At 39.3% G+C, this 14,159-nt stretch overlaps 2 protein-coding genes across 2 annotated transcripts; one reads left to right on the plus strand and one right to left on the minus strand.

Annotated features, from left to right (window-relative positions):
* Nucleotides 1–477: 477 nt before the first annotated feature.
* spata18 (spermatogenesis associated 18) lies at nucleotides 478–5,295 on the minus strand. Its single transcript, XM_069680527.1, has 12 exons — nucleotides 5,209–5,295; nucleotides 3,980–4,085; nucleotides 3,432–3,547; nucleotides 3,198–3,316; nucleotides 2,889–2,984; nucleotides 2,666–2,800; nucleotides 2,346–2,577; nucleotides 1,529–1,687; nucleotides 1,278–1,453; nucleotides 968–1,091; nucleotides 708–776; nucleotides 478–528 (listed from the first exon to the last, which is right to left on the minus strand). The coding sequence occupies exons 1-12, from the start codon at nucleotides 5,293–5,295 to the stop codon at nucleotides 478–480; spliced, it is 1,470 nt and encodes a 489-aa protein (XP_069536628.1).
* A 1,375-nt stretch (nucleotides 5,296–6,670) lies between these two features.
* sgcb (sarcoglycan, beta (dystrophin-associated glycoprotein)) lies at nucleotides 6,671–12,549 on the plus strand. Its single transcript, XM_069679312.1, has 6 exons — nucleotides 6,671–6,697; nucleotides 7,558–7,767; nucleotides 7,870–8,055; nucleotides 8,143–8,334; nucleotides 9,645–9,776; nucleotides 10,187–12,549. Exons 1-6 carry the CDS (start codon nucleotides 6,683–6,685, stop codon nucleotides 10,385–10,387), a joined length of 936 nt encoding a protein of 311 aa, XP_069535413.1. The 5' UTR covers nucleotides 6,671–6,682; the 3' UTR covers nucleotides 10,388–12,549.
* Nucleotides 12,550–14,159: the final 1,610 nt, after the last annotated feature.

Here is a 14,159-nt window from a genome sequence, read left to right on the forward strand (position 1 = left end):
AAACCTGTGTGTTTGTTTTTTGTTCCCTTTTGTTTATTACTGGTGGACCAACAACGAAATCTAGGCCTTATTAGAATAATGCAAAGGACGAAATCCAGCAGGAATTGTAAACAGTTAATCGCTTTTCATACATTAACAGAATAATTCGCCTAATCTTTAGACTGGGGAGGAAACAGAGACAACAACGCACTGAAGGAATCTATGAGTTCTTTCAAAGGACTTCTTGGGACTAAAGTATCTGGGTTCACTGGGTGGAAACACAACTAAACATGTACTAAACTATAGTGGTTCTAAGTGTATTATTTAACTGTCTTCAAACAGTGTAAACTCTGAGCAGCACCTGGGTGTAACAGCATCTGAGGATTTCACTGCTGTATGTGGTGGGAGTATGAGTGTGACCAGAATTCAAAATAGCTCAACCTTTATTTCGCTGACATGAATCAGAGGTGTTCATTCACGTCCATGTTGACAGAGGGTTCACAGGAAGCTGGCCGTGAGACGGTCAGGACTTCTGTTGCTGTTAAATGCCTAAAAAGTCAATGATAATAATTATATTTACAAAAAAGAAAAGAAATCATGATAATTCAAGCTGAGTTTTTGAAGTACATACCATTAGGGCCATGAATGTGCATGCAAAAGGATAGAGTGATACATCTGAGTCTGAAGGTACTTGTATGACTGCTCAGTCAGATATTATAGGGACTTACGAGAGAGCGAGTTGGGCTGAGAGAGCGAGAGCGCACTGGGCTGACACTCCTGCTCCGGCTTCTGCTCCACTGCAAAAACAAACACATGACCAGATAACACGTGAGCCTCTCGTTTTACTTTCAATGTCAACACGGTTGCCACACTGTGAACGTCTAAGGCTTCATGTTTTTACCTGGCTGCAAGACAGCTTCACCTCAGGGACGATTTAGCTGATGTGGAAGTAAATTATGATATTTTTGAAGCATTATAAACTCAGTACCAGAACTCCTCTTCTGGTCACAGCCTCGCCCTTCACCAGCACAACATCCCCCTCCACCAGAGCCGGCCACACGTGGTACATCACCAGAGGAGCAGAGAACTCAGAGTCGTAGCTGCGACGATACCTGTCAGACAGAAAGAGGAAAACAGTGAGAGAGAAGTGTGACAGTGTATGAGCTGAGGGTGACATCTACTGGAGGAAGCAGCAAATAACCTCAGTGACAGGCTGCAGGTCGTAGGCTCAGCATGTTCATTTAAACTCTCTGAAAGCTTCTTTGGAACTTATTATCAGTATTGTATAAAGGACTGACTTGCTGTCGTTGTAAAGTTCTCCATCACTGGCGAAGGCTAAGTCGAGCGGGAGATCCAGTGTCTGCATGGCGAAGGCCACCCTGCACGCCTCCCTGATCAGAGAACTGATGAGGACAAAGTCCACCTCGGGAGGGAAAGAGATCCGAGGGTTCACGTTCATGGCGTTGATCACATCCTGAGGGGAGATAAAATACACAATCAGATACACCTCTTTTTTTTTACACTGCTTTAATGAAGTATTCTGTCTTACATTGACGCTGGCCTGGACATCGTACAGGTCCAGGTTCCTGACGATGTAGTCCACAGCTGCATCCTCCAGACTCTCCGGCCCAAAGTGGGACGGGGACAGCGTCTTCCTAACACGCAGCTTGAACTGACGGTACGCCAGTTTTGCCGTCTTAAAGGATTCCTGAGACATGATGACACAGAAAGATACGATCTTAATCATTTGCTTCACAGACCAGCAAATCATATTCAACCATGATTCAAGAAGCAGCAAGAGCCTGACTAATATGTGATTTTTACCAGGACTGATTTCAGAGGAGAACATTCACTGATTACCATCTCTGCAGCTGATATAGAGAAGTTTTTGAGCTTGAACGAAATGAAACCTTTTCTGTGTGGATGATTTTACACTGATATGACTTTACAGAGGCACTCAGAAGGCTGTTTTTTTAAACAACAAACGGTGGAAAGTCAACCAGCTCCCATGTCAGCTCAGCTGTGATGCTCTGCTGCTCGCTGCAATGCATCGGTCCACCTCTGGAAGCAGCTATGCAGTCCAAACAGAGTTAGCACTCATTTATTCTGCATACTCTCGTGAGGAATAAGCATTGTATCCTTTAGTAAAATGATTTGTACTTTTGCTGATTTCTTTTGCCTAGAAAAGCTTGAGCTGTGTTTCCGTAAGGTAAACTTTTGTGTATTTAGTTTTACTTGACATATTTAATGTGATTGGCAAACGCAACTTTATTGTGAGGTCACAGTTTGTGCTTGAAAACAAAAATTCATCAATAAATCTGATCTGTCCATCTCTTCATGTGGCTCTTAAATAATAACACTCATACCACGACAGCAATGAAGATGATTTTCTGGACCATCTCCAGGTCAGTGATGTATCGTCTCAGCAGGGTCTGGGCCTCCAGACGCTCCACAGCATACAGGTCACTGAGGCGGGACACGAGGCGAGCGTGTCGGGACGAGTTGGTGAGCTGAGCTCTGGTGGGAGACTCGCTCCTCACCGGGCTGGAAGAACGACTGAGGCGAGGCAGAGGGCTCGGAGAACGACTTCTCACCAACCTGAAAGAGAAACGTGTAAAAACTACATCGTGATTTGAGCCGATGTGTGCATACAGTGTTTGCATGTCTGTGCCGGGCTCAGGTGTACCTCTCCTGCAGCAGGGCCTTCTCTGTGCTCAGGTAAGACACTTCATCTCTCAGCAAACGAATCTGACGCTCGTAGTCGTCAAGAGAATCCACCTTCCTCTTGTAAATCTCCAGCTGCTCGTGTGCAGATCGCAGACTGAAACACAGACACGCTTCACATCAGGCTCACTGGATATTGAATTTACAAGAAATATAAGACAGCATCATCTGACTGTGTCACTCACTCTGCTTTCAGTTGTAAGATCTCATCCTCAGTGGCTAGCAGAGTGGTCGCTGATTTGTTCTTCGTCTCATCCAGTTCAGTCTGAGCTTCGGCCAACCTGTTATAATAAAACTTTATAGTATGTCTCATGTATTTCAATATATGTAATTTGGATTGGCTAGTTGAGAGGATATACATGGGAATGTGCAAACAACCTTTATATGTGTCCCTTTGTTTATTTTTACATTCATACTGTGGAAATTAGAGCTGGGTATTGCTTAAAAAATGACAATACCAGTATCCTAAGTTTATCCTGTCTTATAAAACTCACTCTGATCTGATGGAGTCGAGCTGCAGGCGAGTGGAGCACAGCTGAGTCTCCATCTTCAGCATATCGCTGTCATGGGAGGATGAGAGCTCCCTGATCCTCCTGTCCTTCTCCACCGAGTCCTGATGACGCGAAAGATAAACAGTAACCACAACAATTATATACAGAAACCGCAACACACGATAGAGGAAAACACTCGGTAATAGAAATATAGTTGTGTTATGAAGATGATGTCACCTGGATCAGCTGTAAACTGGTGTCATCAGTGACCGAGGGCCTCGCCATTGAGAAACAGGTCCCGAGCCAAGGCAGCAGGCGCATTTTCAGAGTGTCCACTCCAGCGTAGTGTCCACCTGATTCATGAGTGTAAGAAAAGAGTGGGTGTTGAAAGGAGTGTAGATATGCACCCTGTTCAATATCCTCCTTATGTGACACATTCAGGAGATCTTTCAACGGGTTTAATGTTCTGAACAATGTCTCTCAACAGGTCAGATGTTCAGTGTATGTTTCCCTAAGTCAATATGTTGTAATCACCCACCTAAGGGTTTTAGCCAACTGGTGATACCTCAGATCTGCAGTTAAGACAGTTTTCTCAACTTTAAACGATATTTTAAACTGCATTTGAAAGACCTAATCTCACTTCATTTCTGTTGCTATTTAAACTGTACAGATAGTCCTTACCAATCTTTTACACTGTTAGTAGAACTGTTAGTGGAACATGTTGGAAAGTTAATGAGTGATTATGAACTGGTTAATGCTTTGTAAAGTGTAAGTGTAATGCTGACCTTCACTTGCTGCGAGGTTGAGGATAGCAAACAGTTGTCCCTGAATCTTGGCTGTTAGTTCGATCAGCTCACAACATCTGTTTAGATTCTGGTCACAGGAAATAACCTGGGAGGGTGAATAAAACAGAGTTATGCTAATGAGCAAGACAAAGCTTATCTGTGTTCAGCCAAAGCTTACTGTAAACACTCTTTCAGACAGTTTTTACATCAAGTACACATTTGAAATAGCAAAAAATTATGGGTTGTCACCTATAATCCTGCAATTTTCTGTTCAATTCTATTCATATTCAAGATTCAAGAAATGTATTTGTCACCAAGCTTTGCAATGAAATGGCCAATGGCAATACCCATACAGATGGGGCGGAAAATAAAAAAAAACCACCAATAAAAAAATAATGATAACAATGTTTACACATATTATATATTACATAAATATTATATTCATATAAAATGTATATAAAAATGTTGTGTTCATATACAGTAGGCTATATATGTGTGTGCTTAAGATGAAGAGTAGACCAAAGTAGTTAATGGGGATGAGCCTGATGTTATTTAATAGAATTGTTTATTATTACCTTTTAACTTTTATTTCGAAAGGTCAATTGATTTTGTTATTTCTGTTATCATCAAAAGATAAACTGTGATTATCATTGATAAACCCACTGAACAACAACCCCCATGCAGTGCTCCTAAACAAGGACACACACAGCAAAACCTAACAAAGATTTTAACAACTTCCGGTCCATTACAACGCAACCCTTCCGGTGTAGCCTTCCACAGGAAGTGACAGGACGTGAACCATTTCAACAGTGAAGTTAAAGATCTTTGGAAAAGTCCAATCGTTACCATGACGACTGGCGTCCGTAGCAACCAAACTCTACAGGGGAAATCAATGTAATCTAAAGAAATGCATTCCTTTAGTGTAATGTTTTCAATTATTTTAGATATTTGAAACACACACACACTGTTTTTCAACTGTGTCAGATGTTATTGAAATAATCATCTGTTCAAAAAAAAAAAAGACCTGGTGCAGTAAACAAAACAATTAATCATTTGAATTTTACCTTTCTTATATCGTTTACAACACGTACTAAAACGTAGAATTCAGCTGTACACAAATGCTACTTTAAAATGCAAATTAAGATAACCTGCTTGAACAGGTAGCTTTAGACGTGTTGATAAGTGCTGTGGTCAGATTTAGGTCGCTCATCACTTATTAATTAACTTACATGGTAGTCTTTGTGCCAGCTCTCCAGCTTGTCCTGTAAGACGCTAAAGGAGGATGTGTTGGCCAGTCTCCTTAATGTTTCCGCCATGTCACTAATACTCGGAGGGTTTAAAATGCCACCAGGAGGAAGGACACAGCCAGCCGGGGATGTATCTGTGACGGGAGTGTAGTAAAAATTCCTCTCCACTACGACGCAGATGCAAAGCAGCAGCTGCAGTTGTGGCAACCGAGTGAGGAGACGAGCACGACAACCAAACCTCACTGTGTTTTAAAAGAAATAACTCGTGGATTAAGAACCTACATGCGAATAACTCTTAGCGGTTAAACTACGAGCTGCCTCGGTCAGTCCTCTGCAGGTTCTGTTCTTCGGTCATGTAAATACGATGGTAATGTAATGTCACACTGTCAAACGACACCAAAGGCCCGCAGAGTAAAACCTGAAGCCCGGTAACACATACTGATGTTTCCGCTCAAGTGGTGGTGTTGGATTAGATCCGATTGTAATAGGCAGTGTTTAATTGAATAGCATAACAATATAGTGTTCCACTTAAATCAATAACAGGCTGCCTAAATTATTTAATTTTATTTAAATCGTTATACATTTTATATCTGTTCTAAAGCCAATAATAATAATAATAATAATAATAATAATAATAATATTTTTTATGTTATATATGCGTAAATAGGCTATGTATATTTAGTCAAAATGATAATATAGGCTACAAAAGCAACATATACACACACACACACACACACACATATATATATCTAGATATATCTATCTAGATAGATATATCTGTATTTAATTATTTTAATTCCAGGTCCGATATGCACCTTTCTCACACACTCATTTATTTTATCTGTTTGATTTTGCAGGACTATCTGCTTTATTACTGATTATATCATTTATGTTTTGGTGTTAAACAATGACACGTAATTCATTGACTGTCTCTTGTTGCACACGACTTCTTTCATGAAGTCAGGAAACATACCTGTTTAATCATGTTGCTTAAGAACTAAAACTCTTAAACAGTCATTTATTGTTTATCAATAAGGAGAGCTTGGCGAGACATTGTCTCAGAGACATTGAGTGTTATGATCATAAACTGTCTATAAAGATTAATGAATACATATAAAGATCTTTATATAAAGTTTATGGTTATGGCCCGCTTGGCAGTTTACCTATGGAAAATATGAATGGACACGTTTCTCTATTTTAGGATCCCTCTGTCATTGGCGGGTTGAACTTGGAATAGACCAACTTTGATATTCATAGAATAATTATTTTGTGATCTCGCTTAATACAGATAAAATACACCATATTTGGTAATTGTTGCCATTTTGAATAAAACGCAATTTTTATTCGTGAACAAGTAGCGAATAGTCATAAACAAACATAACATAACCAGTGTTTTTCCCCCGAGTGAAGAATGGTACGTTCCTGTCACTCTGCAAGCAGGAGAGGGAGGGTCAACATGGCGTCTGAACAGGTCCGTTATCTTCATAATTCGTTGTTTTTCTTGCATTTCACTCCGTTTTGTTGTCTTTGTTGTCTATTAAGAAGGCAGTTATTTGTGTTTCCAGTAACCTGATGTAATCATTTTAAACGTTCTGTGCTTTGTTGTACGATAACACCAGTGTAATAAACACTGGCCTCCTCTTCGTACAGCGGAGCGTTATATGTAAATAAAAATGCTGTGATTGTAGCAAATCTGCAGTTTGACAGCAATGTTATATTGCTGATACAGTGTAAAGAGATTATGAGCTGTGTGATAACAACATAATCGAGTTAACTATCCTTTTTGCTGCGAGAAAAGGTGCAGTTTATTTTTAGTTATGGCCACAGACAGGCAGTCGCAGGGCATTTAACTGAGATGCATTCCAGCGCAGAGCTCCAGAGGCACTGAAAATAACAGTAAATGTGAAATAGTGAAGGGTTTCATACACTGTGTTCGTATAAGTTTAAAACCTATATATATGTAAAATCTAAAAGAAATAGAATATATTTACAACAGCATTACAAAATTCCTTTTTGTATCATACTTTTTTTCTTTAACATTTTTAGAATTTAATAGGAATCTTTAGGAATTTGGAGTCTTTAGGATTTTTAGCAATTTATTTGAATCCTTAAGGACTCTTGCATAAAAGATGGATATCCTGTAGGACTTATTGACAAGGGAAAGGGCGTTTTTCCTGTGCTTGAAAAGTATGAGTACGAATTTGGATTTTAATGGGTTAAATCTGTTTACATAAAGGATGGTTTACTTTAAAAAATAAGTATGCATAATGAAGTAGTTATTTTTTATTGGAAATTTAAGTGTAATGCCTCAGAGGTTGTTTTTTCTTCCAGGAGAGCTCCAACGGGCCGGTGAAGAAGTCCATGCGAGAGAAAGCAATAGAAAGACGTAGCATCAACAAGGAACACAACAGTAACTTTAAAGCAGGGTATGTTCCCATCGAAGAAGAGCGTCTCCATAAGACAGGGCTGAGAGGACGCAAGGGGAACATGGCTGTCTGCATCGTCGTCCTCCTCTTCCTCCTCGCCTTAATTAATCTCATTGTGAGTTAAGAACTCAATGGATCCTCTTAATTACACTTTACTTTAAATTAGTGAAAAGCATTTACCCATGTTGATCTTTATGTTGCTGCTGCTGTCCCTCAGATAACCCTGGTGATATGGACGGTGATCCGCATCGGTCCGAATGGCTGCGACAGTATGGAGTTCTTTGAAAACGGCCTTCTTCGCTTCAAACAGAAGGCGGACATGGGCATCGTTCACCCGCTGCACAAGAGCACAGTAGGAGGCCGAAAGGACCAGGACCTAGTGATTGTGGGCAACAATAACCCTGTGAGAAAGAACTCAGTAAACATTTAAAAAACAATTAGAAGTTGTCTGCACACTTTTACAGCTTTTATTTCATGTTTCTTGCTCCAGGTTGTTTTCCAGCAGGGCACCACTAAGCTGAGCGTAGAGAAGGACAAGACCTCGGTGGTCAGTGATGTCGGCATATCCTTCACAGACCCCCGCACACAGAACACCTACTTCAGCACAGACTTTGAAAACCATGAGTTCCACCTGCCCAAAGGAGTCAAAGTTCTCAGTGTGAAGAAGGCGTCCACAGAGAGGGTGTGTATGATGCAAACGACGTCTGATAGCTGTGACGAAGAGTGATTCATTTATTATTTTAGTGTTTTACAACCTGTGTTCAAAGTACTGTCAGTACACTGCCTAACATATTTTTTAATTCAGAGTGAAATGAAGGAAGTTTATAGATTATTTTTGCTTTTATTGAACAGTAACAACTTAAGATGGACAGATAAAGTGAGGGAGGGAAAGAGGGGATGAGATGCGCCAAACATATACGAGCTCGGCACTCCTAGGATATCTTCAGATTAGGGCTGGGCAGTAAAACAATCTCAATTCAGTATCTTGATAAAATAAGTGTTAATGATGGTGACAAGCTTTTTACATATTGTACTTAATATGAATAAATCTATCTCTCTTTTGCAGAGCTGAAATAAACACAACAGTCAGTGTGCAGGTTTTAGCTTGCACTTTGGACAGTGAAACATTTTTAGTCACTACTTTTACTGTTTTAGGTCACATCATCGTCACTTTATAGAGCTTGGTTTCTTTTTTTTTTTAGATTTAACTCATGAAGATTTAGGTCATCAGATGTCTAAGAGTTGTCAGTGTTGGAGAAACAGGCTGAGCTGAAGTTAGCAGCTGTTTGGCTCACAGCCCCTGAAAGAAGCCACCAAAGAGCATTAGAAAAACAGATTTTTAACATTAAAATGCTTCATTCATTTCATGTTTTTAACCGTTTTAATTACCTTTACTTTGAAAAAAAAATACGGCCTTTAAAATGTGTGATAGACAACTTCATCCATCCATTATCTACACCGCTTATCCTGTTCAGGGTCGCAGGGGGGCGGAAGTCGTTCCCGGCTGTCATTGGGCGAGAGGCGGGGTTACACCTGGACTGATCGACAGTCAATCACAGGGCTGACACACAGAGACAGACAACCTTTCACGCTCACATTCACACCGGGGAATTTAGAGTCACCACTGAACCTAACGAGCATGTCTTTGGACTGTGGGAGGAAGCCGGAGTAACCGGAGGGAACCCACGCATGCACTGGAGAACATGCAAACAGCAAGGCTCCCCCTAAGTCCAAACCAGAAAGCGTCTAGCTGTGAGGCGACCAGCTAACCATGCATTTTATATTCTTAAGTAAACTAATGAACCCTTTGGTTTATTTGGGCCTCCTCCATTATCAGGATACTCTTCTAACTTGCAGAAGCATCAAATTATTTGTTGAGTTAAGTGTCCGTATTGATCAATATAGAAAAAACTTTGATGCTAAATAGCTTTGAAATCCTCTGACTAAACTGTTTATGGTGTTTACAAATCAGTCTTATGTCTCTGACTTTAGATCACCAGCAGTGCAGCTTCTGACCTGAACATTAAAGGAGACGGGAAGGCCATCATTCGTGGAAATGAGGGCGTCAACATCATGGGCCGGACTGTCGAGTTCAAAATGGGAGGAGGCATCGAGCTCAGGGCTGTAAGTGTGGAGTAATGCAACAGCTCGTCCTGTTAATATGACTGTATGTGTGACTTCAGGAGTGCATGTTTCGCACTTTGGTGCAAATTCCCCCAAATGATTTGTGTTTTTAAAGAAAGGCTTTGCAAAGGTTTGCATGAGTACAATTTAAAGCTATTCAAGTTGAAATTCAGAGACTTTTTTAGACATTTTCTTCATTAATTGATTTATTGTTTGGTCTATAAAATGTCAGAGGCCAAGATAACATCCTGAAAAGTTTTTTTTGTCCACAACCCAAAGATATTCAGTGTCCTGTCATAGAGGAGGAAAGAAACCAGAAAATATTCACATTTAAAAAGCTAGAATCCGATCATTTTGACTTTTTTAACGTTGCAGCTCTGGATGAATGTGTTGTGATTTTCTCTTTGCAGGAGAACAGCATCGTCCTCAATGGATCGGTCATGTTCAATGCCTCGCGCATCCCTAACTCTGCAGGAGACGTGTATTTCGATGAAGGGATGGAGAGGTACAAGCTCTGCATGTGTGCCGATGGGACTCTGTTCCGTGTGCAGGTGAAATTTCTCAACATGGGCTGCCAGACGTCAGATAACCCCTGTAGGAAAGCTCGCTAGGAGACCTCTGCTGTTACGTTTCTCTACGATTCATCTCCACTGAAGTCAGATTACACATTTGCTTATGTAGAACGCTCATCATGACTTGCACATAATAATAATAATAATACCTCTGCAGTTCATTTTGTTTGCCAAACTGGAATTGTGTTACAGATTATTACCACTTGGCCAAAGATACTATACTTACTTTTGCATTACTTTACATTACCTACTTTTAAGTGCTAAAATATTTATATTTTATTATTGCCAACTTTAAATAAAACACTCTGTTATTTTATGACATTATACTGGGGTTTATACTAGGCATGCACGATACTCCGGCCGATATTGATACTGATATTTATGCACATGTTTCTGCTGTTGTGGAATTAACATTTTACCACTACTTTAACTTAGGTAACATTTAAAACCTGCCAAATGTATTTTAGTGGACATTTTTAAAGGTGCATTCCACTCCTTGGAGTACCTGGGTGTGTACGAATGGCATTTCCTGTCTGAACTGTCAAAGCTTGTGTCGTGTGAGTATATTTAAAGTGTCGTATTATCGGCCTGTTAAATTCACAGAAATGTTCATTTGCGGCAGATGCCGATATTTTATTTTAAAGCCTTTATTGGCCAGTACTGATGATGTAACGATATTATCGTGCATGCCTAGTTCACTTTACCCTTTTAAAGATTAGAAGCTACAGCATTTACTGTTTGCCTTACCGTCCAGTATTATTTATGATGGCCGACGAGGGCAGTCGCGCTGCAACGGCCCAAACAGTTTCCAATCGAAGAAACAGGTTGCAAATTTGGAATGATGCAAATTCTAAAACACATGCAACAGTATTTCAAATGAAATCAGGGTTGCTTTGTTTTGGACTTTTGCGTGTGTTTTTGAATTTGCAGCCTGTTTCTGCTAACTGAAACTGTTTGTCGGCCACCGTAATTATTTACACAAAAACCTCGCAGAGGGATTGCAAAGATTCAAACTTCTGTTTATTTCGTTCCGGCAGCTGTGTTTGATATTTTCTTTATTGCGTTCACTGGCAAGTTATGACACTAAATGATTATAAAGATTTCTGTTGTATTAAAAACACGAGATTTATTTTAGTGCTGAGAAGGTCTCATTCTGCACATCTTGAACCGTCTATCATGCACGTGCCAATGGATTTACAAGGGATGATGAAGGATATAATATAAATGTAATATTCTAATTTTGTTGCCAAACCTTTTTTACAGCAGATATTACAATATTGTAAAACTAAAGCAGAGTGTGTGCACTACAGATTAATGTAAATGTTTTTGTTCATGGATGTCAGAGGAGTTTAAATAGGAGCTCAGTTTGAAGCTTATATTGAGTGGTCTGAACTTTGTGCAATATATTATAAAAGATTTGGCTTTTATTTTGCTTTGGGTTCTTTTGTCTGTTTTATTACTTTGCTGATGTTGAGAAATGTCATTGAGTAGTTCTCATTATATTTTATCCTTATATTCTCATTAGAACAGAAGAGTTAAAGGGCCAGGTATAAGAGAATTTATACTGCGTGTAGAAAATAAAGTTCCAGTGTTTGTTGAAGAAAAGATTCATCAGAAGAGGAAGATTTTTGACAATCTGACTTCCTAAAATGCAAAAACTGACAAAATAATTGACTTTTTTGTTGCTGTGTTGTTTGTTAGTTGAAAATAGTTTTTGAAACACCGCCGCGCTCGTCAATGCCACTGCGCCCTCACTGACCAATCAAAATCAAGAAGGGGCGGGACTTACACTATCAACTTTGTCAACAACAATGGAGAAGAAGCTTATCCTTTCCATTTTTTCAAGGGTAAAATTTCCATCGTTTTATGTTCTTTGTAAAATTCCTGCGCTGGTGAGAAGCGCTCTGAAACTGAGGTCTTTGGTGCTGCTAGTCTTATGCCTGGCACTAATTTTAAGTTAGACTCTATTATCAACATTGCAACTTCATTGTAAGTGCAAAATAAAAAATAATCTTTCCTCATATTTTTATCTTATGCTCGGCCCTCATACTCTTCTGTACATCACCGGATGTCAGGAATCTGGTTTTTGATGAACTAAATGAACCGACAGAAAACTAAAATGCAATCAGCCTGATTTGAAAATGATGCCGACATGTCATTGCTGTGTTTGTTTTAATAAAGAAACATGTTGCTATGTGAAACTTCTTATCATTGGTTTCAGGGACTGCCTCAAGCGCTTACATGGTCATTTAAAATCATAAAAAACACAGTTCCTCATTATGTTTTATTATCTAATAGAATGTGTGGGCGGGGCAGGGTGCTCCTGTCATAAACTGTAGTTATCTATCATACATAAAGAGGAAAACAATGACTGTAAGACATTAACCAGACGTGTAAATGATTGAATGAATGGCATCTTTAGGAAGGTGCATGTTAAGCTAGACGCAGCAAAATACTCCTCAGACTTTGATCAGAACGGACAGAGACAAGTAAAAGAGCTGAGGGCGCGCACGGTGTGAGAAGACGTTCACAAGTCACAAGATTAACAGGTGAGTTTGATGCTTTTACTTCACATTCTGGTCACCGTGGAGTTATTCTACTCTGAAAGTGTGATTAGGAGTGAAAATGTTTCGATTGTGGTCAACAGGTGCCAAAGAGTGTTAACCTATACTCAGGTGTGGAAGTTTGAGTTTGAGTATATTCCATGTTATGCTACTTTATACTTCTACTCCAGTACCTTACACAAAATATAAACTAAGAAATTATAAAGTTCAGTTATTCCCACCATAACCATCTGCAATATGAAAGCGATGTCAACATTAATCTGATCTATCTTTGGAAACTTTTTCTTTATGTACTTTTACTACAGTAAGATTCTAATGTAAAACTTAAATTCTGGTGTTTTGCTGCTTTTATTTAAGTATCACTGCCTACTTTTCTCTTAACAAAGAAACTCACATTGAGATAAAAACAAGGAAAACAAGACAAAAAATATTTTGCTGTGAAACACTCCACATTTCATATCTGAGTTATGAATGAGTGCATTTTGGGTAAAATACTATGTTAAAGTAAATCTTAGGGTTTTTACTTCTGGCATCCTGTGTGCAAGCAATATCAGGTAAGAGGAGAAACTTCAGGTTTTCTGAGGATACCTCAAATGCCTCTGATACAGTCTAAAGTGTACATGTAGGGAGTACGCCAGGAAATGTACGATCCAAAACTAGAATTTGTTGGTCTCCAAAAAAAGAGTCACGTTTCTTCCGCTCCAAACTCGTAATCTTCACAGCAGTAATGTAAATAACGACTGACACTAGCAACTACAGTTTAAGACTCACAAAGAAAAACTGATTTCAGGTCATTTATCACGTTAAGACAGCAACAAGAAATGTGCAGTGTTAGCAAAGAGTGTGCGTTAGAAATAAACGTAAAAATGTCTGATTTCCCTTCAGTTTTTTTTTAAGTTTAAAGTTCGGATAGTTTTTATTGGTAGAAACAGAAAATAAAGTAGTTTTGTGTTAAAAAAATCTGCGTTTTTCTTCCTTCTACGGCGGTCACAGGATGTCAGGAGAGGCTGCTAGCTGCTAACCGTAGCTGAGCTGGTTTTTAGGTTGATGTTCTCTCAGTGTTCGGAGCCAGTCCAAACAACAGTGATATATGTATATGTACTTTTATATGTAGTTAGAAGTAAACAGCAGCTAAAAGAAACAAGTATATTTTCTATCCAATGCTAACGAAACTGTAACCTGTATTATACAATACTCAAGTCTAGATAATGGGGTCTATATGGAGAAGGAACAAAAGGTACATGAAG

The sequence above is a fragment of the Semicossyphus pulcher genome, unplaced genomic scaffold, assembly GCF_022749685.1.
Source record: "Semicossyphus pulcher isolate SPU_LCO1_2020_fin unplaced genomic scaffold, fSemPul1.0.p SCAF_4, whole genome shotgun sequence".
In the NCBI taxonomy this organism is placed as follows: Eukaryota; Metazoa; Chordata; class Actinopteri; order Labriformes; family Labridae; genus Semicossyphus; species Semicossyphus pulcher.